The following is a 23,988-nucleotide window of genomic DNA, read 5'->3' as shown; positions in this document are numbered from 1 at the left end:
TTATGTATTTTTTGCCTGCCTCCCATCCTCCCTCCCTGGTTGCCTGCAACTCACAATGTAGAACAGGCTGGCCTCAACTCACAAATCTTGTCTCCTGAGTGCTGGGATTAATGGCATATGCTGCCAAACCCAGCTTAAGTTAAAATTTAAAAATAATACACTACTTGCATATTTTAGGGTGACAAGCTATAGTTTCCAACACAGATGTAAGCAGAACCAAGAAGGTATTAATGCATTCTGGCTCACTGTCCATGACGACACACAAAAACAGACCTGTTACAGCATTGCTTGGTTTACTAAGTAGAAAATAAACAATATAGCAAATTGATAACAATTAACATTTTTTAATTTTCTGTCTTGAAACAGGATCTGAGTATGTAAGCCTGGAGGGCCTCAAACTCAGAGATCTGCCTAAGTGCTAGGTTAAAAGGTGGGTGTCACCATGCCCAGAAAATTAACATAATTTAAAACATATAAATGAACAACTGCTTCTTTTAACAACTAGAAATTTTATGGTGGGACTCATTTCCCTATTTATGTATCAATAACCCACCCCACCCCTGAGACAGGGTTTCTCTGTGTAGCTTTGGAGCCTTCCTCAAACTTGTTTCATAGACCAGGCTGGCCTCAAACTCACAGAGCTCTGCCTACCTTTGGCCTCCTGGGTGCTGGGATTAAAGGAATGTGCTACCACCAACCACCACCACCAATGCATCAAAATATTTTTAGCAATTTATCCCATCAAAGTAAGTGTATTCAAATTTTACTTTATTATTTTTAATATATCACAATTATAGTAATATCTTTTACTATAACATTAACATAAAATGCATTTTTTCAAGACTTATTTACTTATTATATATACAGTGTTCTGCATGTATGTCTGCCTACAGTCCAAAAGAGGGCACCAGATCTCATTACAGATGGATGTGAGCCAACATATGGTTGCTAGGAATTAAACTCAGGACCTCTGGGAAGAGTAGCCAGTGCTCTTAAAAACTGAACCATCTCTCTAGCCCCAAGAAAATGCAGACAGGGTTTAAAAACTTGGTACTGATTTTCACAGAAAATACTTATTGCTATAATGATAATTTTATCATTAACTTCATTGCTATTGTTCTTGGTTCCTATGCCCCATTTTGGATCAGGAGTAAAATACTAATAAAGAAAACAGTTTGTTATATCAGCACTCCATTACTCTGTAAAGTCCTTCCAAAACATGTACTTAAAACATCAAAGCATTAAAAATTACCTTTGATAATCTTAACAATTTAAAGTAACAGCAGAGGAGTGTAATTATAGACAAGCCTGACAACCTGAGTTAGATGCCTGGTACCCACATGGTAGAAGGAGACAACAGATTCAACATGTGTCCTCTGACTTCCACACATATGCCATAATGCACACACTAAACTTACCAATAAATGCAAATCCAAAACCAAAACAAAAAACTAACTGCCACATAACATGCCAACATAACTGATATCCTCAGATCCCTTCTGCTAGTAGTTTCATGTCTAACCACAGTGCTATGAAGAATTGTCAGACTTTGACATGATTTGTTAATTAGAACAGTTAACTGTAGAAGGGAAGAAGAAAACGGGCTTGAGAAACTCTGTTAGGAAGATTACTTAACAAAACAAACTATGTGCCCAAGATCCTACTGTCTAATAGTCTGTGCATACCTGAGGACATGGGTGAGCTCACTATGCTGTAGGCATTAATATTTTCTTTGTTACCATGTTATCATTTGATAGTAAAATTCCTAAGAAAACAAGCTCCTTGCCCAAAGCCCTGAAGAAGAAGCATGAGTTTGGACAGATTGGTAAGCTTGAAAACTAATTCATACTAAGTTTGGGACCAGTTTATTCTAGAAGTCTATAGGATACTTGATAACACAGATTTAGCTCAGAACTTATAATCATTGCTCCTCCTTGAATTTTTAAAAAAGTGGTTTGACAGCATGTTGATGGCATAAAACTGGAAGAAACATCCTCTCAAATCTGAACAAATCTTAATGTTCATAGACAAATACAGGATAAGCAACAAAGCCATTCCATTCCCAACTACTTGTACCAAAGGACCAACCACCAACACTAGTGAAGAGTGGAGGAGGTGAGGCACAGAAGCACAGTAAGTCAAAGACAGGAGGGCTCAGCTGGCAAAAGTTCAATGTCCTGAGAATACAGCACAACTGCCAAAGTACATGCATCTGCTCAGAAAAAGAGAAAGGCGTGTTTGTTCTGCTTACGCCACACTTGAGTGTGCAACACACTGAAACACTAGAGTAAATAATGGAACTGATTATATAAGGGACAGCTGACACTATGAGTTTTTAGTATTTTTTTTTTTTCTTTTTCTTTTTCTCCAAGTGTGAGAAGATGTGTGGAGAAAGTAGTATGGAAACAATTCTGCCTGCATACTAAAGGTTATGATTTTAGGGAGAGATCAGGTCTGTTTGTACAACCAGAGACAGAGACGGGAAGAATCTCAGTCAGTGGCTTAGAGACTTCAAGTATAACCCTAACACTCAAATTTTCTATGAACACTGCCAGTTATTAATTTTTTGATATAGCTGGCACATATACTGTTCTATACAAAACTGTTTTTCAAAACCACTGGCAGGGTCTCCTAAGAAATTCACACGTACAAGCTAAAAAATTCTGAAGGAATTCTCTCTGCTGCTCTTTTCAAGTAGCTGCACAGAACCTTATATTAGTTGTCTTCTGCTTCTGTGATCAAACACCATGACCTAAGCAATTTACAGAGCAACGAGTTCACCTGGGTTAATAGACCTAGTGAGTTAAGAGTCCATCCATGATGGTAGAGCAGACATTGAAGCAGGAGCAGAGGCTAATGGCCCACATCTCAAATGGCAAGCAGAAAGCAGAGAGAGCAAACCAGCAGTAGGTGAGGTTTTATACCCTTAGTTTTTTAAGATGGGGTTTCTCTGTGTAGCTTTGGCTGTCATGGAACTCCTCTGTACACCAGGCTGGCCTTGAACTCAGAGATCAGATTTTACACTCTTTTTGTTTGTGTTTTGTTTTGTTTTTGAGACAGTGTCTCTGTGTGACAGCGCTAGTTCTATAGATTAGCCTCACTGCAAACTTAGAGATTCACATGCCTCTGCGTCCTGATTACTGGGATTAAAGGTGTGCCACCACTGCTGGGCAAGGTTTTATATTCTTAAAAGCCTGCCTCTAGTGACACCATTCCTCCAACAAGGTCACATGCCCTACACCCTCCCAAACAGTACAGGCAACTGAGGATTAAGCATTCAAACGCCTCATTCCAATCACCTCATACTAAAACAAGAATTTAACATTGCTGTCTCGTGGGGAAAAAAAGTTATTATCCATTACCTTAAAGTCTTTTCAGTAAATCTTGCACTCCAGAAATAAATGTGAGTATCATTTTTTGCATTAAACACAACTGGTGATGATTTAAAACTTTCTTAAAGTAAAGCAATCTGGAACTTTAGTTAGTAAAATCCTATTACTTGAAAAGTCCAGGCTTTCTTCAGAAAATGTTTTTGTGACCACAGTAGTGTGAAGAGCAGTCCACTTCTGCTAGAGAACTCTTTCATGAAGTTCTACCCTTCTTTATTTCATGGTTACAAATTAGATCTTACCTTGCATTGAAAATCAGAGCCTTCATACTTCATACACCCAGAAGCTAATGTGGTTTCCCCCTGATCATCTTCTTCTATAATGGCAAAGCAATGCCCATTAGTTCTACGATGAGGAAAAAAAAAAATACAATGTCATGTTAGACAGAACAGGATAGTACACATCCAGAATACTAGCATTCAGGAGACTAAAGCAAGAGGATCTTGAACTGCAGGTCACCCTGAGCTAAACAGAGATACTGTCTGATAAAAAAGGCCAGAGGGATGGCTCAGTGGGCACTGTCACCAAGCCGGAAGACCTAAGTTTGATTTCTAGTACCCAAATGGTGGAAAGAACTAATTCTGGCAAGTTGATATGTACACATGTTCTCAATACACATACATACCAATAAATAAATCTAAAAATTTTTAGAAGACATACAAAAGAACTGAAGATATGTGAGTTGAATATTAGCATCCAGTAACTTTTTTTCTAATTTAATTGAATTCTCTTATGATTACCAAAACCAATATAAATTTAAGCTAAATCAAAGGTAGTATGCTTGAACTAAGGCCTAACCTAAAGGGCCAATAAGGGTCAAATAGAAAAGAAGTTCTACTAAATAAATGTTCCACGTGTATGCTGTTATAGAACTGCTCCGCTAGCCACACTCATGATCTGAAGCTATATATACATGATAAAAGAGGAAAACAAGCTTTTCTGTGAAGCTTTCAGCAGACCCAATGACACGTGAAAGTATATTTGAGAAGAAAAGATAACTAAGATTCTGAAAGGTACTTGTAGTGAATGAGATAGGAAAGCAGAGAGAGACAGTCTGAATAGTCTCATTTTAAAGAAGTTTACAAAAATATATTTATGTTCCATGAAGTTTTATCACTTTAATGTCAGTATCCTTGAGCCTTTCCCTAAGCTAATGTAGGAAGGATAAATAATATAATTTCATAGACGAAGTTCTAGGAAATGTATCTAGTCTATTCAAAGAACACAGAATGTTAGGAACTATAAAACTTGGCCTTCATCTTCACTTCTAACACAAAGAGACAATGAATTGACTGATGGAGACTTTGTTTTTTTGTTTGTTTGGTTGGTTTCAGGTTTTTTTTTTTTTTTTTTTTTTTTTTTTTTTGTTGTTGTTGTTGTTGTTGTTGTTGTTTTTTGGTCCAGAAAGTAAATTCTTCAATGTGCCCCCAAGATATGGACTATAGGCTACATACAGGATGACTGAGTGTGTAGAAGTGCTTGCTGTCTAGACTGACAATCTGAGCTCTGTTCTTGGAACCGACATAGTAGAAGGAGAGGAAAGAAGAGATTTCTGCAAGTTGTCCTCTGATCTCTTCATGTACAACAATCTGCACACATATCATATACATATATAATACATACATTTTTGGAAATATGAACTCAAGTTTCATGACCATCTATGAGTGGACTGACTAAACATAAAACTAAGTAGAAAGTTAGCTAGGCAGTGTTAGTGCACACCTTTGATCCCAGCACTGTCTACAGAGCAAGTTCCAGTACAGCCAGAGCTGTTACACAGAGAAAACCTGTTTGGGGTTGGCTGGGGGTGGGGGTGGGGTTGGGGGTGGGCCCTGACACACGATGACTAAGTAGGAAATGCAATATATAAAGCAAATGTGGACCAGAAGTTCACAGAGAAATAACAAAACTATCACAATTGTTTAATGATAGATAACAATATTTCTGTATTCAAGCCAAGAATCCTTTCTTTCTTTGGAAAGATACCAAATACAAAGGGAGAAAAATTTTTGTAGAGTATGCTAACTCTTAAGAACTGAAGCAAATACTTACATGCATGTGTTATTAATAGCATCATCTGGACAGTGTCCTGAGCAATAGCACTTTAAGAAAGGTAAGGTATCTTCTGGGGCTAAAGTCACTCCATTTTCTGGCTTCTTCTGGTCCAAGTCTGATTTCATGCCAGTGCCATGGAGCATACTGTCTAGATTCTGCCCTGTATTAAAAAATAAAATTTGTAAACAATCATTCTTGAAGAGTTGTTTAATGAGTCATTAATGAAGAAAGCTTTTGAGTTTTCTTTTTATAATAATCCTATCACTCAGGAGGCAGCGGCAGGTGAATCTCTGTGAGGTCAAGACCAACCTGGTCTACAGCTCGAGTTCTAGGACAGGCTCCAAAACTACACAGAGAAACCAAAATTCTTCATATAATACCAATTTATAAACTATTATATACAGAACTGCTGAATATGGCAGAATGTATGGAGATGAGGCAAAACAGAGAAGTGTCTGGCTAAGAGCTAAGTACCAGTAAACACTTCTGAGGATATTAAATCCAGGACAGGTCCTTACTGTAAGTGCCCTTTAGTGTTTTCATATTTCTTCAAATAAGCTAGACTATTTGAAACAGCCAATTGGCCATTTGATTGACAACTGGCAGACCCCTCCCTGGTGCCTACTTGCCTTGAGTGAGGAACTGTCAAACACTATGACAGAACAGCTGTTTTGAACACTCCGGAGTTTCCTCTGAAGAAACTCCTCAGTATCTTCAGGGACCACTGGAACCATTGCTACTGCTCAAGTCACATCCCAGCTCTGGTGGCCCCATTCCTTACTACTGTTCCACACTCCTTTATCATGAAGGTATTCATAAAGGACTTAAAAAGTAAAAGAGCCAGTCCTAAGTTTTGAACCAAAATCAAAAGGAAGAGCCAGGAAGATGCTAAAAGTTCCACAGCAGCCAGAGGAGACTACAGAGACTCTGGACTCTGCAGACATACTGAGGAGGTAAGAAAGTATGAAAAACTAAGCTATGGATCCCAGGTAGCTCAGGAGCCTCGAAAACTTCCAAGATCTGATCTTAAGCTAGAAGTCTGCAATAATAGCTGCTGAGGACTAGTTTTCAAGGTTCAGAGCGTGCTCTGATCTGAGGACTGAAAGGAGTAAGCCTCTAATTTTCAAAGTCTGGACTCTGAAGTCTCCTTTGAAAACCTGACTCATAGGACTATGGCACTAAGGAGTACACAGCTGCCAACACTGAGGAATCTGCTCTCCCGCATTTGTGATACCCATGCAATGGGATCTCATCTGCTGTGTGTGACAGCTGCAATTCACTAGGTACAAAATGGGGAGAGACTTCCTAAAGGCTAATAAACTGTCCAATGATTTCGGGGTCAGAGGATGCACAGGGCAATTCCTTTTTTTTTTTTTTTGTTTTTGTTTTTGTTTTTTGTTTTGTTGTTGTTGTTGTTGTTCAAAGCCTTGTAACTAGATTTTTAACAAAATCATCTTCGAACACTTTGGTGGAAAGGGAGCTACTAAGCACCTTACAGAGAACTCTAATTGATAAGTAAAGGAACTGTGAAAACATGAAATAAATCTTGTTATCTACCTTATATCCCAGGGTAACTGGTTAGAATCCAGACCATGCTATCAAAAAGTGAAAGTTGCCAAAGGCTTATGTAATAAAATCAGGATCTTGCATTATAGAGAGTATGGCCTCAAATGGCAGGTAATAACACATACAGCACTGCATTTTTCAGGCCCTTCCAAAAGAAGAGTGGCAAAGCCAAAAGAACTAGATTAGTATGAATTTTACTGTAAAAATGAAGTGGTTCAGTATTGTAAACTCAATTTTAAATTTACTAACACTGATAAACTACTAAAATGTTAGGGTCGGTGGAGATGGGAACAGGAGAGAACAGATGTGGGGGGGGGGGGTTGAGGGCAAGTACTGAGAGAGATGACTAGAACGGGGGTGGGGGTTGGCATTTCAAGAGTGAGGTAAAAACCTAGTGCAGTGGAAACTCCCAGGCATCTATGAGGGTGAACCTAGCTAGTAATGGGGGGGGGGGGGGAGGTTGACGTGGAGCCTGAACAAGACGTCCAGTGGAGGGACTGAGACACCAACCCAGCCACAAAAGTTTTGACCTACAGTTTGTCCTGCCTTCAAGATGTGCTGGGGTAAGGATGGCACAGAAATTGTGGGAGTGGACAACCAATGACTGGTCCAGCTTGAGATTCATGCCATAAGAGGAGTTCAAGCCTAACACTGCTTAGAGGGCCAGGATCTGGAGGCTGGATAATTGAGAGACCTAGGAAAGAACCAAATTCAACTGGCCAAAAAAAAGTCAATGAAATTATCCCAATGATACTCTGTTATACTTATAGACCAGAGTCTAACATAATCATCAGCAGAGAGGCTTCATTCAGCAACTGATGGGAACAGATAGATGCAGAGACCCATAGCCAAATTAGGCAAGCTTAAGGAATCCTTCGAAAGACAGAGAGGGAAGGATTGTAGAAGCCAGAGGGGCCAAGGACACCACAAGAAAACAGCCCACAGAATCAACTAAGCAGGGCTCATGGAGACTGAATTAGCAGAGTGCTTATACGTATCTGACCTAGGTCTTGTGTGTGTATGTTATGGTTATATAGCTTGGTGTTCTTGTGGGATTCCAAACAGTGTGAGTTGGGTATCTCTGACTCTTCTGCCTACTTTTGGGACCTTTTTCTCCTACTGGGTTACTTCATCCAGCCTTAATGAATGGATGTTCCTAGTCTTATTGTAAGTTGTTATGCCATTTTTGGTTGATATCTGAGATGGGCTACTCTTTTATTATGAAAGGAAAGGAGGAAGATGGAATTTAGGGAATGGAGAGGTGGGAATTGAACTAGGAGGAGAAGGAGGGAAAACTTCGGTTGGGATGCAATACAATACATGAGAGAATTAAGAAAAAAAAAAAGACAAAGAAAAAAAGTTGTATATATTACACTATCTATATGACCTGAATAGCTCCCCCCAAAAAAAACATCAAAATTTCCATTATTAATAGCACAATTAATTTAGTTTCACAATCATAGCAACTCTGGATGACAGTGACCAGCAAAATTTAACAGAAAGGACCGGGTGTTGGTGGCACACGCCTTTAATACCAGCACTCGGGAGGCAGAGGCAGGTGGATCTCTGTGAGTTTGAGGTCAGCCTGGTCTACAGAGCTAGTTCCAGGACAGGCTCCAAAGCAATACAGAGAAACCCTGTCTCAGCAAAAAAAAAAAAAAACAAACAAACAAAAAACAAAACAAAAAAGCCTCAACATGTATTATACTATGTATTCCCATATTTCAAATAAAAGTAGCTTGAACTGAAGGGGCTCTGTGTTCTCAGCAAAGCAATAAGACAAATACAAAAAAACTATAGATTTCATTTTATGCTCATGCACTAACACAGAACTTTTTAAAAGCTTTATGCTGTTACCTAAATTTCTTCATGTGGATAAATAACCCTCATCATTCAGAACTATATGTGAAATTGCAAATTACGAAGCCAAAGCCTTAGGAAAACGAAGATGGCAGCTCAGGGGCTAGGACAGTGAGAAGCCAGTCTAGCCAATTATCAAGCTCCAACTTTAGTCAGAGACCCTTTCTCAGATGCACAATGGGTGGGAAGACTCAATGCCAACACTGGTCTCCACATGTAGGGGCACACTTTCATGCACAAACACTAACACATACAAAAATTTAATAAATTCTAAAGAAGAAAATGAAGATAGTGGTGAGTTCTATCTCAAAGACTTTTATAAAGCAATTTTAACTTTTCAGCTCAAAAATACTGCCCTAAATAAACAACTGGGAAGAAATTTGTATACAAATACAGTTCATCTGATCTTAGACATCACTATTAAGTTCCAGTTTCATCTATGAACACATAGTATACATCAGAGGTCACAAATAAATTGCTTATACTCTATAGAGAAATTTTAGAGCTCTGCATAAGCGAACAAGTACATCTATTTTCTAAAATCTCATGACAATAAAACAAATTTTGAATTATTATTTGTGCTTATTCTTTATTGCATTTTAAAAGAGACAGGAATTTTAAAGCTCAGTCTCAAATACCTATTGTTCTGTGTTTTAGGTCCTAAATTGCAGACTATTTATACTTATTCTCATCTGATCCTCACAAGACAAACCTCATGCTACATATTTTGCCTGTTATACATAGAAAAAGGCTAAGACTTTAAAAAGGTATCAGTCTATACAAAGTTCACAATTTCTTCTGGTGTGTTCTTTGCTTCTTCACTAAGAGTTGTGCTGGTGTGGCTGATAGCTGACAGCAGACCAAGGAGTTTAAGTGCTTTATATGCATAGAAATGACTTACTGAAACAAGCATCAATTTACCTTGAACACGAGAAATGATGAACAGACAGGCTCCCAATAATCTGATGTAAGTATATAGCTGAGTCATTGTTCAATGTCCAAGTATCCTGTACACTGCCACTTTGAATTACTGGTCGTGCTATTTCACTAATTTAAATGGCTTCACTGAATGAGATTTCCTTATAGAAGAAAGAAATCACTTGACAATGACTTTCACCTGGGGCTTCTTCAGATTCCTGGGGGGGAAAAAAACAAACAAATAAATAAGGCAATGAATATAATGTAATTTGGAAAGTTTTCAAGAGTGGAAAGGAAAGCAAGCCTCTTAACCAGGCTTTTAAATGCAGAAATATATTTTTAGAAGTTTTGGTGTGTATTGGGGGCCAACTCTAGGACCTTGCACATACTAAGAGTTTTATCACTGAGCTATACAGTCTCAACTTCGTTGAAATATATTTTTAAAGATTAAAGCTCTCATTTATTTTTTAATGCATTGTAATTATAAAGCCTAAATAATTTAGTAGAAAGTTGTAATCTCCTAATCTCAAATCAGCCACAATAAACACACTGAATCTCAACCAACTAGTGCAGTATTGTACACATTGAGTCCCCACTACTTGGGAAGCTGACAGTGCAGAGATTTCTTAAGTCTAGGAATTCTAAGAAAGCTGGGCAAGAGCAAGACAACCCCAGCTATAAAGAAAAGAAGGAAAGAAAGAACCCTCATCAACAGCTTTCTCTAGTTGCCCTGATGTAACTAAATTATTTACTACAGAAGTGAACATTTCTGCTAGGTATGGTTCGGTGATACATGCTTCTAACTCTAGCACTTGGGGGCTAGGGGCACAGAGGCAGAAAGATTATGAGTTCTAGCCAAACTGGGCTACAGAGCCTGACTCTGTTTCAGTTTACCCCACCACCACCACCCAAAACAGAAGCCTGTGGTGTCAGTGTATGCTGTTAATCCCAGAACTCAGAAAGCAAAGGAAGGTGGATCTCTGTGAGTTCCAGGCCAGCCTGGTCTACAGAATGAGTTCCAGGACAGAAAAGGCTACACAGAGAAACCCTGTCTTGAAAAACAAGCAAACAAACAAAAAAGAAAGTAGAAAAGAATTTAAAATAAAAGCTGTCTATCAATATTCATTTAAATCCTAATGAATAACAATATAAACACATTGAACATATAATTATTCCACAAATAGAAAATAAAGCCAACCTAGAAAATTTACATATTTAAATAAGTAGCATGCTTCTTTATTTATCAAAGCAAAAACAGAAACTATCTTTGAGGAGGGGAGCTGAATGCATAACCTTATGCTTGCTAAGCACATGCTCTAGAAAAATTAACTCTATCTCCAGACCCTAGAAATGTACCTTAAATAAAGCTATTCTTCTAAAATCTCCAAATCTGAATTCATTAAGATAAACCTGAGTTTTTAATACGGGAATCATGAAGTATAATCACTGCAATTTAGATTTGGTTCTTAGCCTTTAGTGCAAGCCTTTAGTCCCAGTACTCAAGAAGCAGAGGTAGGCTAGCCTAGCTACAAAGTGAGCTACCAAACAACAAACCCTGTCTTGAAAAACTAACAAAAGACCAACCAAACAACAATAAGATTTGGCTCTTATTAATATACAGTAAACTCTTAAAAACAAATGAAACAGAAACAGGTAATGGAAAAAATGCTACTTTGGACCAAAGTTAATATAACTCTTTTTTTTTTTTTTTTTTTTTTTTTTTGCCTATTCTATTGTTTCAGTCAGCTTGGTTTCATTAACTTAGGCCTAAACTACTTCTTAGTGAAAAGGTTTTTGCTTATTTATGACTTAATTATCCATAGTGTAATTTCTACCAGGTAATATGTAATAAACAATACTAAGTAATCTGTGCTTTCTACATTACCTACTGAACAATTTTTCGCTTTACAGTATTGTGGAAATACGGTATATACACAGGTATACATCTTATAACTGTTTTAAATCTAAGAGTTCTTTTGTATTGATTTGCTTTGGGGTTTTTTGTTTGTTTTTGAGGCAGGATCTTGCTATATAACTCTGACTGGTTTACAATTCTGGAACTTAGTGGTTTTCTTGTCTCAGTCCTCCAAATACTAGGATCATAGGCATACATCACCATGCCTTACCGGTTTACAAATCTCCACACATACAATCTCTTCCCAAACTTGTTCTTTCTTTGAACAAAATCTTATCTACCTGAGGCTGGCAATGAATTCACCAGATAGTCAAGGATGGTCTTGAACATATGATCCTCCTACCTCTCCCTCCTAAATACCTGGGGCTACAGGATTTTGCTACCACAAGTGCTTTAAATTTTAGTAATTCTTAAAAACTTCTCTACTACAAATGTGAACTGTTTCACAAACATATAACTGAGATAATATAAAGTCTAAAATTATTAGATGAAAATATTTGCAATGGGACAAAGCACCATGTGTATAAAGAACATCTCTCTTAACATGATTCAACTGTAATTCTAGGTATGCTTGTTGCTGGCTCCAAACTCAAAGAAAGTTTCCATATACTCCTAAATCCTGATCATTCCCTGTATTTCCATCTGCCAAGAACATGTCTAAGTCACTCATAGCCTTTTCCTTCCCACTCTATCAGATGCTATCAGAGTGAAAACAGCATCTCCCTTCCCCCAATACTAGGCCAAATCCTGGCCTCATTTTTTGCCTGCCTTGCTAACTCTCAGTTTTTGATTCTTTTATTCATTTATCAACATTTATAGAGTATGTATTATACACCATAGTAAAAAACTAGAAATACAAATAAAAGTATTCCAAATTCATTCTCTTATTATTTTCAAGACAGGGCTTCACTTTATAACCTAGGTTAGCCTCAACTATCTCCTGTCTCAGTTTCCAGGAAACATTACCATATCCAGCTCATGATTCTATCAACTTCTGCTTGAAGGAGCTCATAATCTTAGGTGGGGGCTCATCTCTGTGACTTGTTCTATTTCCTGTATTGGTTTCTTTATCAGTTTATGTAAAGGTGGCACTTGGGCTTTTACTGACTACTACCTGGTAGCCAGGCATCCTTATAGTACATGAGACCTTTAATGTACTTTCCATATCGTCATTTCAGAGAAAAGGGTCTATTGCAATATGGACACAAGTTCAAATTCTAGATATGCCTTAAACCAGTAACTTAAAAGTCTTTTGTCATGAGATATTCACTTTGTCTACATCTGTGGTATTGACTGTGCTCACTGGGGGTGGGGTCAGGGGCAGACATGACCTGGGGAAATTAGGTCTGGGGAAGGAGCCTCAGAGTGCCCTCTTGCTTTCAGGACAGGGACAGAGAGCATCCAGAGGCATCCTTGGGACCAGGAACCTGCTGGTATTCATCTGTCTCTGCTGTAAGTTATTTCTCCCTGAATAAACATCTATTCAGCCTATCTGTTTTTCCTGATCCTTATTAAACCACAATAGTCTCTGAAAAGTTTTACTTATCTTTACATAACCAAGGGTACTCACTGGCTCACAGCTATCCCAAGAACTAATTAGCACATTCATCTCTGTGCCAATACTATTAACAATGTTTTGTTAAAATTAATTTATAAAGTCCACACAACTGCCTCATAAGAAAGGTATAACTGAGGTGGGCTGAAGAGATTACACATGGAGACAGAGCTATAATTCAAAAGGTCTGGTTCTAGACTCCATTTATTAATTGCTATTTTATACATTATATTAATTATACTACATAATGTGAAATACACATTACATACTGTAAAGTACTTAGGATTATAGTGGCACAGTAGGTACTCAATAAATTTCTGTCTTCTCTAACATGTCTATGACATGATCTGGTAAAAATGAAGGCAGCACCAACTGAGAAATTCTTAATAGTTTAAAAACCTGCGATGACTATAAAGTCAATACATTAGTTGTACTAAGAACAATGCTAAGCTATGAAGTAATCTCCACAGGTATTAGTTGAAACATGCTGCTATAGCCACAGAAGGTAACTACAGGAATGTAAAGTACATAGAAAATATTCCATTTACATACAAATGGAGCCAAGGGGTCACAGAGTTTAAGAGGAACAGATAGCAGAAAAGAAGAGAATACTAATTCATTAGATTCCCCTCAAATTCTCAAGTCCTGTGTAAACAATGTTCTTGCCATTGGATATTATTCCCTAATTATTCATTAAGATATCATTTTATACATCAGCCTATGTATCAAACACCAAAAATATAGTCATGATAGAAAAACCCATCTTTCATGGGAGTTCATAGTCACTAAATGAGACAATCAAATGCTGACACAGGGGCCAGTCATAGCACAGTGGTAGAGCTATTTGTGGGAGACTCTGCATCTCAGGGGAAGAAGATAAAAGATGGAAATACTTTTGACACAGAACAAGATGAGAAAAAAAAATGTACACATAATTTCCACTAAGCTGCAAGGTAAGAAAAAAGTGAAACCCTGGATGGGCCAGATTTGTTCTGGATGGAAAAGTCCACATAAGTTATGCTGAGGAGTAATACTTATTGTGCTGTTTTGTGCAGATAAATATCAGTCAAACTAACAATCTGTGCAAAGATTTCTGAGAAACAGAAAAACAAGAAGCAATGCTTCTGAACCATGGAGAATACAGTAGTGTAATACAGAAGAGGTTGAAAAGACAGAAAGGACAAGGACTCTGAAAGATTCAGGTTTTAAATGTAAGAGAGATGGCATCAGTGACCTGGTTTTTGCATAATGAACTAGAAAAGACAAGAAAAGCTGAAGCAAAGCAACAGTAAGAAGACATGAAAATTAAGGAGAGACAATAGTGGTTAAGATCAGAGTGGATATAATTAAAAACAAGACTATATAGTACTTGGTAATGGTTGGATGCAGGGGTCAAGGAACATGACTCAAACTCTCATACTGCTGGTCTAAGCAATCACTAAAATGTGAATAAGCAGATTTTTGGACAGAGTGAAGAAAAAGGGCTCAAGGATTTAGACATCTGAGATTACTTGAAAAGGAATGTCTGCTGGGCATCTGCTTCTCAAGCTTAAAGGAAACATCTGGGACTGAAGATACAAATCTTCCATTATGTCAACAGCATAGAGATATTAAAAGCTAAGGCTCTTGGATGAAAGAGTCCCAGAGCACTGTTTAGTTAGAAACTGCACTAATGGCCAGGCATAATGGTGCATACCTATAATTTCAACACGGAAGGCCATGACAGAGTTAGAGATCAACACTGGCTACACAGTAAGAGCCTTATCTAAGCTCCTCCTCTAAGTCAAAGATCATTATCAAGGTCTGAAACATGTTCACAAACACTTTGATACATCCCTCAGAGGGTGAAGTCTAATTCCCCTCCCTTGACTAGACTAGGTGGCTCATTTCTAATAAGTAAGATGTAAACATGAGTGACTTTTGCTAGGTCATTAAAAAGTACTTCAGCTTCTACCTTGATGTACTCTTATGGAAGCCAGCAGCCAAGTCTAAGCATATTCAAGCAGTGCTACAAGGCTTATGTGGCAAGAAACAGGTTTTCCAATAACCACTTGAGTGAGCAACCCGGGGTGCCTTTAGGACTATGTTATTTGGATATTTTGCTCAAAATTTTGCTCAGAAAGACCCTGCATCTGGTGGGTTCTTTTCATTTGAGTGATCAATTTTTGAGAGGTCTTGATCTGAAACCAGGTTAGCCTTAAATTTGTGGTGATTCTCCTGCATCAACCTCCCAAGTACTGGCATTACAGTCATGTGCCACCATATCCTGCTGTCTTTGGTGGACTCTTAATATAATGCATGCGACCACAAATGTCAGCTGTTATAAGTTACTAAGTTTTGGGGATCAAGAGATAAATCAATACCATTGTTGAGAAACACTAAGATTTAAAGCCTAACCACCATGAAAGAAGTCTGAAAAAGTAGTCAGGTGAGGGAACAATGTATGTAAGTAACATCTAGACAAAAGCGACCAGAAAACTGTGACATTATGGATAGATAATATGTTTCTTCAAAGAAGTAGACAAAAGCATCCTGTTTTAAAATTATTTATTTCCACAAGACTCATGGTGGAGGGGTAGAAATTAGACTCTTTCTAACTCTGCGTAATTATAGTTACACATTTTCCTCTCTGTGTTATGGACTCAACTCCATAAAAATGACATTAGCTTATTTATCTAGGTAAAGGTAGTTTTTGCATTATACACTAGAGGGCAATATATTTAGTTTTAAATGTCAATTCTAGTTGACTTGATTGTAATTCTGACCATGTTGGTTCATCTATTAAGATCTTGCATTCCTTCATTACTAACCTAGGAGGCAGTACCTCGTACCCCAGTATTACATACTCAGTAAATAGGTGTCACTGCTATAATCATTAGAAGCAATAAAAATGTTTCCCTTTGTCTCACATTAACTGTTTCTACAATCATAACACAGAAGCAAAACTGTTAGCTGATTTATTTTTTATTTTTGAAGCAGGGTTTCTCTGTGTAATAGCCTTGGCAGTCCTGGAATTTACTTTATAGACCAGGATGGCCTCAAACTCAAAGATTCACTGGCCTCTGCCTCTCGAATACTGGAGTTAAAGGTGTGCACCACCATGCCTGGCATAACCTAACTTTATAACCACACCGAGACTGATTATTTTCATTCTAACATTTTAAAATAAAATATATGCTCTTTAAATTGCTAAGAATTTCATCAGAATCTTAATTTTTTAAATTATTGTGAGGCATTTGAGTATGGCATTCAGAAGACAACTTTTACGAAGTCAACACTGCCCTACCACTGAATCTAGTGATAGAACTTAGGTCCATCAGGTTTGAGAACCAAGGGCTTTTATCAGTAGAGTCATCTCACTAGTCTTCATCAGAATCTTTTCCATAAATTATAAACCCTACTTTACAAATGTCACCAACATAAGGACAGAGGCTAAGGAGATGGTCTACTCAGTAAAGTATGAGGACAAGAGCTTTGATTCCCTGTAGGCACATAAAAAGCACTTGCAATTACAGACATCCAAAAACCAGCACAGGGGTGGCAGAGACAGGATTCTCTTGGTCTCATGGGGACATGCTGGACACCCTAGCTAGGAGCTCCTCCAGGCTCAGTGAAAGATCCTGTCTCAAAACAGTGTCAGGGAACCACATACAGAGAACCAGAGTACACGTACAAACTCGAAATGGCACTCTCACACTCTCTCTCTCACACACACACACACACACACAAACACACACACACACAAGTACACATGTGTACAGACATTTAAATGCTGCTTAATCAGAAAATATAAAATGATGTAAAATTAAAATCTATCAAATCGGTATCTTACAAATTGTATATACTGAGTTTCTTCAGAAAATAACATGAAGCAAAATTAGGAAGAGATACAGTTTTTTGAACAAAGACTTATTATTCTGGCTGTCCTGGAACTCATACTGTAGACCAGGCTGGCCTCAAACTCACTGACATGAGTGCTGAGATTAAAGGTGCCATCATCACCACCTGGCTAAAGAAAGATTTATTTTATGTAACATGACTACCTTGCCTGGTTGTATGTCTGTGTGTGTATAGGGCCCTGGAAGTGGAATTACATACTATCCTTAACTGCTGTATAGGTGCTGGAAACTGAACCCAAGTCCTCGGAAAGTGTAACATGTACTCCGAACTGTGGAGACAACTCCTCAGACCCAAGATTTCTTAAGTTAACAACAACAACAAAAAAAAAAAAGTAAAAGTAAATTTTACAAACAAGAAGACTGAACTAAGAGTTTAATCAGAACTGAAGAACAAATACAAAAAGAAAGTCCCAAACAAAACAGGGAAAGTCTGAAGTCAGCTGATAAAACAAGCCTGGAGTCATTCTTTCCTTTTCCTGTTAAACTTCTCCCATACCCTTCATTTTTACTTAATACTAGAAAGGTGTGGGAATTTCCAGCAAGTTGGCCAGCTGCCAGCCCCACAGATCTAGAAGGAAAAAACCCCTTTCCAGGGGTCCCTCTCTTGGGCAGCTCCAGGCGCCCAGTCTGACAAGCTCTCTGAGAAGGACTATTCTGGCTGCAGACTTTCTGGCCCCACAGCCATTGTTTGCATGGCAGCTCTGCTCCTTATCCAGAGCCTGGATTAGCATAAGAATATCGTCTTTTCCCTTACAAGCAACTCATCCATTTTCTTTTCCCAAATTCTAGCCCTTTTCCCAGCAATACTAACCCCAATACACACATGCAACTGCAGTAACGCTGGTCAGGGTTACTCTAGTCATGATTATTTTTATAACAGTGAAAACACAATCTCATCAAAAATAATTTGCTTCAAGAGCTAAGACAGTGTATCTTAGCTTCCTAGCATCTAAGGAAAAGAAAATCTTTCAGCTTGAATATGAATAGAAGTAACAGTCTCTGAAGCTGCTGGCAGCTACTCTGGGACCAGAAGACAAACCAGATCCTTGGAAACAATGAATGCTCCAACAATGAAGCCCCAATTACTCAGGCAAGAGGCAGTAAATTGCCAGTTGTGGTGCTATGCTCCATCAGGACTTGCTGATGGAGGAGAAGAGAAGGCAGGCAGGTCTGAGTTCCAGGACAGCCAGGACTACACAGAGAAACGATATATAAAAAAAACCAACCAAACAAACAGAAGCAGCAGACCACAAAACAAAACGCCCATAAATTCTAGTGAAGTTTTGAGGTCACTGAAAGTTTTCCTGTGACAATCAAAAACATTCCCCAAGATGAAGGAAAGAAAAGCACAAAATCAAATGACAAACTCAAATAAAAAGAATTAAATAAAGAGACTGACAGACCCGAGTACTCTAGGTTAGTTTAACATACAATGAGTGGTTGAAAGAGTTGGCTGTCCTCTCCCAGACTCAAGTTCAGGTTCTAGCACAGAGACCACCACATGTTCCACAACTGCCTCTACCATTAGACTACCTCCAGTGGACCTGACATTCTTCTGTCAACACAGCACATGCACACATACAGCAAATGAGTGTATGCATGTCCGCACACACATGCACACATTAATGCAAATGCAACTGGATTTGGGGCATTCTTTAAGGAATGAACATTTATTTGTAAGGTGAAAATATATTAAAATTATTAATTCATAAACAAGGTGATTCAAGAAACTGAGCAGTTAATACAAAGTTCTGCTGTGACAAGAAAACCAGAGAAGCTCAAATGAAGTTACAACGGTGACACAGAGAGACTATTTTCAATCATTAAGAAAGCATTTTCTATGACTTTTCTTAAATCTTTTCCTTACCTCAAGGATGTGGCTAGATAAAACTGTAGTTCCAAGTTTCTCCAAATAGCTTTGACCTATGCTTCCATCTCATGAATTCCAAGACAGTATCAAACCGATGCATATTTTCATAAATCTGCTTTAAAATAAAAAAAAAAAGACTTAAGACAAACTTTTTATTGTCAAAAGAAAATGTGTAAAATAAGCACTAAGTATTTCATAGGTAAACTTAATTGTTTTCAAAGTAAAGTCAATGAACAGTTACTGACCAAAGAAGAACACATAGTTCTATAGAAAATAAAATAGTTAACAATGTCCACATTAAGCTTCAGGATTTAATGAACAGTATTAAAAACAAAACAAAACCTCCACGAATTGTTGAAAACACTGAAATGTACAGCTTTCTTCCACTCTGACTTTTCCCTCTCGTACTGTATTTACTGTGGAGGGACCCTCCCCCCAAAGCACACAACCTTGCAGAACCACTGTGCAAGCAGAGGGGGGAGGGGAGAAGAACAACCTGCAGCCACTGATTCCCTCTCATTTCAACATGTGGTTCCTTGGCAGCAAACTCCTATAACGGCTGACCTATCTTGTTGGCCCTCTTACCAAAAAATCTTTTTGTTTGCTTTTTGAGGCAGGCTCTTACTATATAGCTCTGGCTGGCTTTGCCCTCCTGGTGTAGACCAGGCCGGTCTTGAATTCACAGAGATCTTGTGTCTCTGCTTCCCCAGTGCTGGGATTACAGGTGTGCATTACCATTCCCAGGCACAAAATCTAAATAACCAGTTTCAATTTCATTCCAACTCCTATTTACAACCCTAGGATTTGTAAGGGTATTGCATTTGATTGTACTGGTACAATTCTGGGAGACAGATTTCAACCACAATAACACCATCCTTAAGGACCCACTGTTTCAAGGGACATTTATAAAAATGAAAGGTGAAAAACATACACTATTTTTTATTAAAAATACACATTTGGGGGCTATAGAGATGGCTCAGCAGTTAAGAGCACTGGCTACTCTTCCAGCACTTATATGGCAGCTCACAACTGCCTGTCCCTCCAGTTCCAGGGGACCTGACACCCTCTTACCAATGCACATAAAAATAAAGTTTTTATTTTCGTTTATTTAGAGCTTGTTTTCTTGTTTGTTGAGATAGGTCTTACTATGGACTCTAAGGTTGGCCTGGAACTCATGATCCATCTGCTTAGCCTGAAATTCTAAAGACAATTCCACTAAAGGCTTAAAAAAAAAAAACCCTAAAATATCAAATAGGAAAATACTATCTCATATTTCTGAAGGAAAATTTTAAAAGCATTATAAATAGAACCTATATCCCATTACAAGGTTAAATGCCTTTGTCTTCATGACAGCATGCTAAGGTTTAATAGCCTTAGCAATACTACATTCACATCTACTGGGACAACTCAAAACAGTCCAACATTATCATATCAGCTTTTCTTAAAGACTCCATTCAGCAACAGGCTGTCACAGCTAAATCTTTCACTGTCCAAGAAATGAGCATTACCCTTACAGCAATTAAAAACACTGTCTGAACTTAGCTTTTCAGGGCTAATCCACAACATAACCAGGTCCTAGAATTTTTCAGATCTACTCTTAGACCGTCACAAAAGAAATGGGGAGGATAGAAATAGATTTGAAGGACTGGCGTTTTATCTTTCTTATACAAAATCTATAGTTTTAGAAGAATTTTCCCCTAAATCAATAAAAATAAATAAACACATTATGCTTCCACTTTCTTTTTGTTTTTTCCAGACATGGTTTCTCTGTATAGCCCTGGCTGTCCTGGAACTCTCTGTATAGACCAGACTGGCCTCAAACTCAGAGATCCATCTGCCTCTGCCTCCGAGTGTTGGGATTAAAGGTGTGAGCCACTACTGTCCAGCTATGCTTACACTTTAGAAATGGCGTATTTTACTCCAAAGTCATCAGAGGGGAACTATGAGTCTACCCTGAAAATGTGTACAGAATAGAGAGGACATAATCACTGTGTTAAATTAACTTTTCATCAAAGTAAAAATAGCCCACTGATACATCATTATTTAAACATCAAACTTTATTCTAATTCTATCAGATATTTGCAATGGATCAAATGATTAATAACATGCAAAAACTATTATTTGTTACAAGAAAGAACAAGATACAGACTTGAAGAATATATTTACAAAGTACACACGTAACAAGTGACTCTAACATATGAAGCCACCTCAAAACTCCACAATAGGGGTGGGAGTATAGTTTACTGGTTGAGTGCTTGACAGAACCAATATGGCTCTAGGTTCAATATCCAGCACTGGGGGGAAAAATTAAAATTCTATAGTCACAAGAACTTTTTTTAAAAAAGTGACATCTTATTTAAGAGGTCATATGAACAGCAAGTAAACACACAGAAGACATTAGTCACTGAGAAATGCAAATTAAGCCTGGCAGAGTTATCACTACACACCTAATAGGACAGATAAATTTAACACAGTGGCCAAGTACCAGCAAAAATGTAAAGAAGATTGATTTTCCCCAATATAGCTGATGAGCATGCAAAATAGCACAGCCACTTTAGAAAAGAGCTTGGCAATTTCTTTTTTAAGTGTATTTTATGCATATGAATGTTTTGCTTACATGTGTGTACATGTTCGTGCCTGGTACTCAAGGAGGCCAGGATACCCTGGAGCTTTAAGTTACAGACAGTGGTGCTCTCTTAACTCTGAGCTGTCTCTCCAGCCCAACAATTTATTTTAAAAACTAAATTTACATTATCAACCAGGCCACTATGGTGCATCCCTATATTCTCAGCACTCGAGAAGCTGTGGTAAGAGGATGATATGTCCTTGGTCAGTCTAGGCTACATGCTAAATAGGAAGATCTTGTCTCTTCCCTCCTGAAAACACACAACCCAATGACTGACTCCTAGACACTAGGTTCTCTGCTTGGCCAATCTGTTTGCCTTCACCTAAAATCCAGTCTTAAACTAAACTGACTTAGCAAGACCCTCCATTACCCCATGTCTGATCAAGTCCTGTCCTCTTTATCTTCCCAGTGAGGCCCAAATTCAGAAAGCAATCCTGTTATGTAGGTTTAGTGAGAATATCTGCTTAGCCTATGGGTTTCTTTTTAGCCATTTTCCAATCACAAACCCTCATACCCAGCTCACTGGCTCTAGATACCCACCAGTCCATGTTGTTTTTGGAATTAAACTCAGTCCTCCCCTACAGTAAAACAAGACTTTGATGCAGTGATGTTACAGTAATGATCCTCAAAAGTTTTCTTTGGGGGACTAGAGAAGTGATTCTGCAGTTAATTAAGAGTGCTTACTGTTTTTGTAGAGGCTGAGTTTGTATTGCAACATCTGTATCAGGTAGCTCACAGCCATCCAGTTCCAGGGCATCCCACACTGCCTTCCTTCTGTGCTCCACAGCATTTGTACATGTGTGCCATATTCTCACATGGACATACAAAAGTAAAACTTTATTTTTATTTTTGAGACAAGGTCTCAATATGCAGTTCTTGCTGTCCTGGAACTCAGAAATCTCACCTGCCTCTGCCCCCTTGAGCGCTACAATCAAAGGTGTGTGGCACCAAGTGCAGCTAAAAAAAATCTTCAAAAACAAAAACACAAAAAAGAAGGCCTTCCTTTATTTACCATATTTTAAGTCATAGGCAAACTCAATGACTATGCATTTTGCCTACGAAGTACAAGAACAGGGTTCAATCTCTAGCATGTCAAGAAACAAAACAAACACATAAAACATAAAATAAATTTACTAGTACCTAGAGAAATGACCCCTTATAACTAACTACATAAAACTTTTGGGCATTGGTAGAATGCTTAATAGGCTTGAGGCCTATGTTTAATCCTCAACAAAGAAAGAATGGAGGAGAGGTGAGGGGGGAAGTAAAGAGGAAAGGACAGGACATAACTGCTGCTAGGTATGGTGGAGGAGAAAGTTTATTGCAGATATATAGGAGAGTGTAGGCAGAGACAGGGACAAATAGGAGAGCTCAAAGTGGACATGATCCTGACTAAACTGGGCCATGCTGAGAACAGAGAGGGAAAAGGGGAATAAGGTACAGAAGCCAGGAGGGCAAAGGTACTAAAGGGAAGGGTAACCAAAATGGCTGGATTATATAGGGAAGAACCTCTGGGGGAAAGGTACCCTTGTAGCACAGGACTAAAGAAAACACCAACTCCCAAGCCAACTCTTGACCCTTCAGTCTTAGGTATGGACAGTTCCTTGCCCTAGTGCCTGCCCATCCTCTAGCTACTCCTGATGAATACCAACTGCTCTAGGCTAGTACTGCAGCAAAGCTAATCCCTTTGTTTCTTTTTAATTTGTCCTTCCCAATAATGACACATTAACATATTCTAAAACCTTAACTTTCTATGTAAATTAACATATTTGATAATCCTCTTTCCCTTTCTAAATAAACAGAACCAGTACAGAAATACATATTATCCTTTTTTGTGTGTCTGTAAAGTTTAAGAAATTATCAATGGTATTATCAGTCAATAGGTAGAAGTGCCAGTAAACAAGCTCCTTTGAATAGATTCTACACACACAGACAGTAAAATTTCTACTATCAAGAATCGACAAAAAGTAATTCTAGATTAGTAAGTGTTTATTGGTCCCAAAGCATCCACTGTTGCACTTTCTGATCATAAGCAAACTTGTAATTAATATTGTAATTAAATGTGTAAAACATACCAATACTGAAAATGCCAAAAGGGTACTGCTATAATAAAATGAAATCACCAGGATGAGTAATATATAGTTTCCTTTATTTTTTCCTCTCCTTTACTAACAACTTCTTCACTTTTTATTTATAACATCCATGGTATCTAGAAAACTATTTTAATATACCAGTTATTCGGTTCTATAAAAATAAAAGACTGCATGTGATGGTTTGAGATTTAAGATATAAGGACAGAACAAATTTATTATTATTGTAGTAACTGTAAGCTGTC

At 38.0% G+C, this 23,988-nt stretch overlaps 1 protein-coding gene across 3 annotated transcripts in view; it reads right to left on the bottom strand.

The window, feature by feature from the left end:
- Bmpr1a (bone morphogenetic protein receptor type 1A) overlaps positions 1-23,988 on the bottom strand; it is a 90,577-nt gene that overhangs the window by 24,649 nt on the left and 41,940 nt on the right. The window contains exons 2-5 of one of the 3 annotated variants that reach the window (XM_051206820.1): positions 19,025-19,142; positions 9,792-10,006; positions 5,442-5,604; positions 3,632-3,734 (exon numbers count right to left, since the gene is read on the bottom strand). In XM_051206820.1, the coding sequence (XP_051062777.1) occupies positions 3,632-3,734; positions 5,442-5,604; positions 9,792-9,858 (333 nt within the window). In that variant the 5' untranslated portion in view covers positions 9,859-10,006; positions 19,025-19,142. The remainder of the gene's footprint in view (positions 1-3,631; positions 3,735-5,441; positions 5,605-9,791; positions 10,007-19,024; positions 19,143-23,988) is intronic. The other 2 variants (XM_051206819.1, XM_051206821.1) reach the window with 2 other exon arrangements.

This window comes from Phodopus roborovskii, unplaced genomic scaffold (genome assembly GCF_943737965.1).
Source record: "Phodopus roborovskii unplaced genomic scaffold, PHOROB, whole genome shotgun sequence".
In the NCBI taxonomy this organism is placed as follows: Eukaryota; Metazoa; Chordata; class Mammalia; order Rodentia; family Cricetidae; genus Phodopus; species Phodopus roborovskii.
This window is presented reverse-complemented; position numbering and strand designations above follow the sequence as displayed.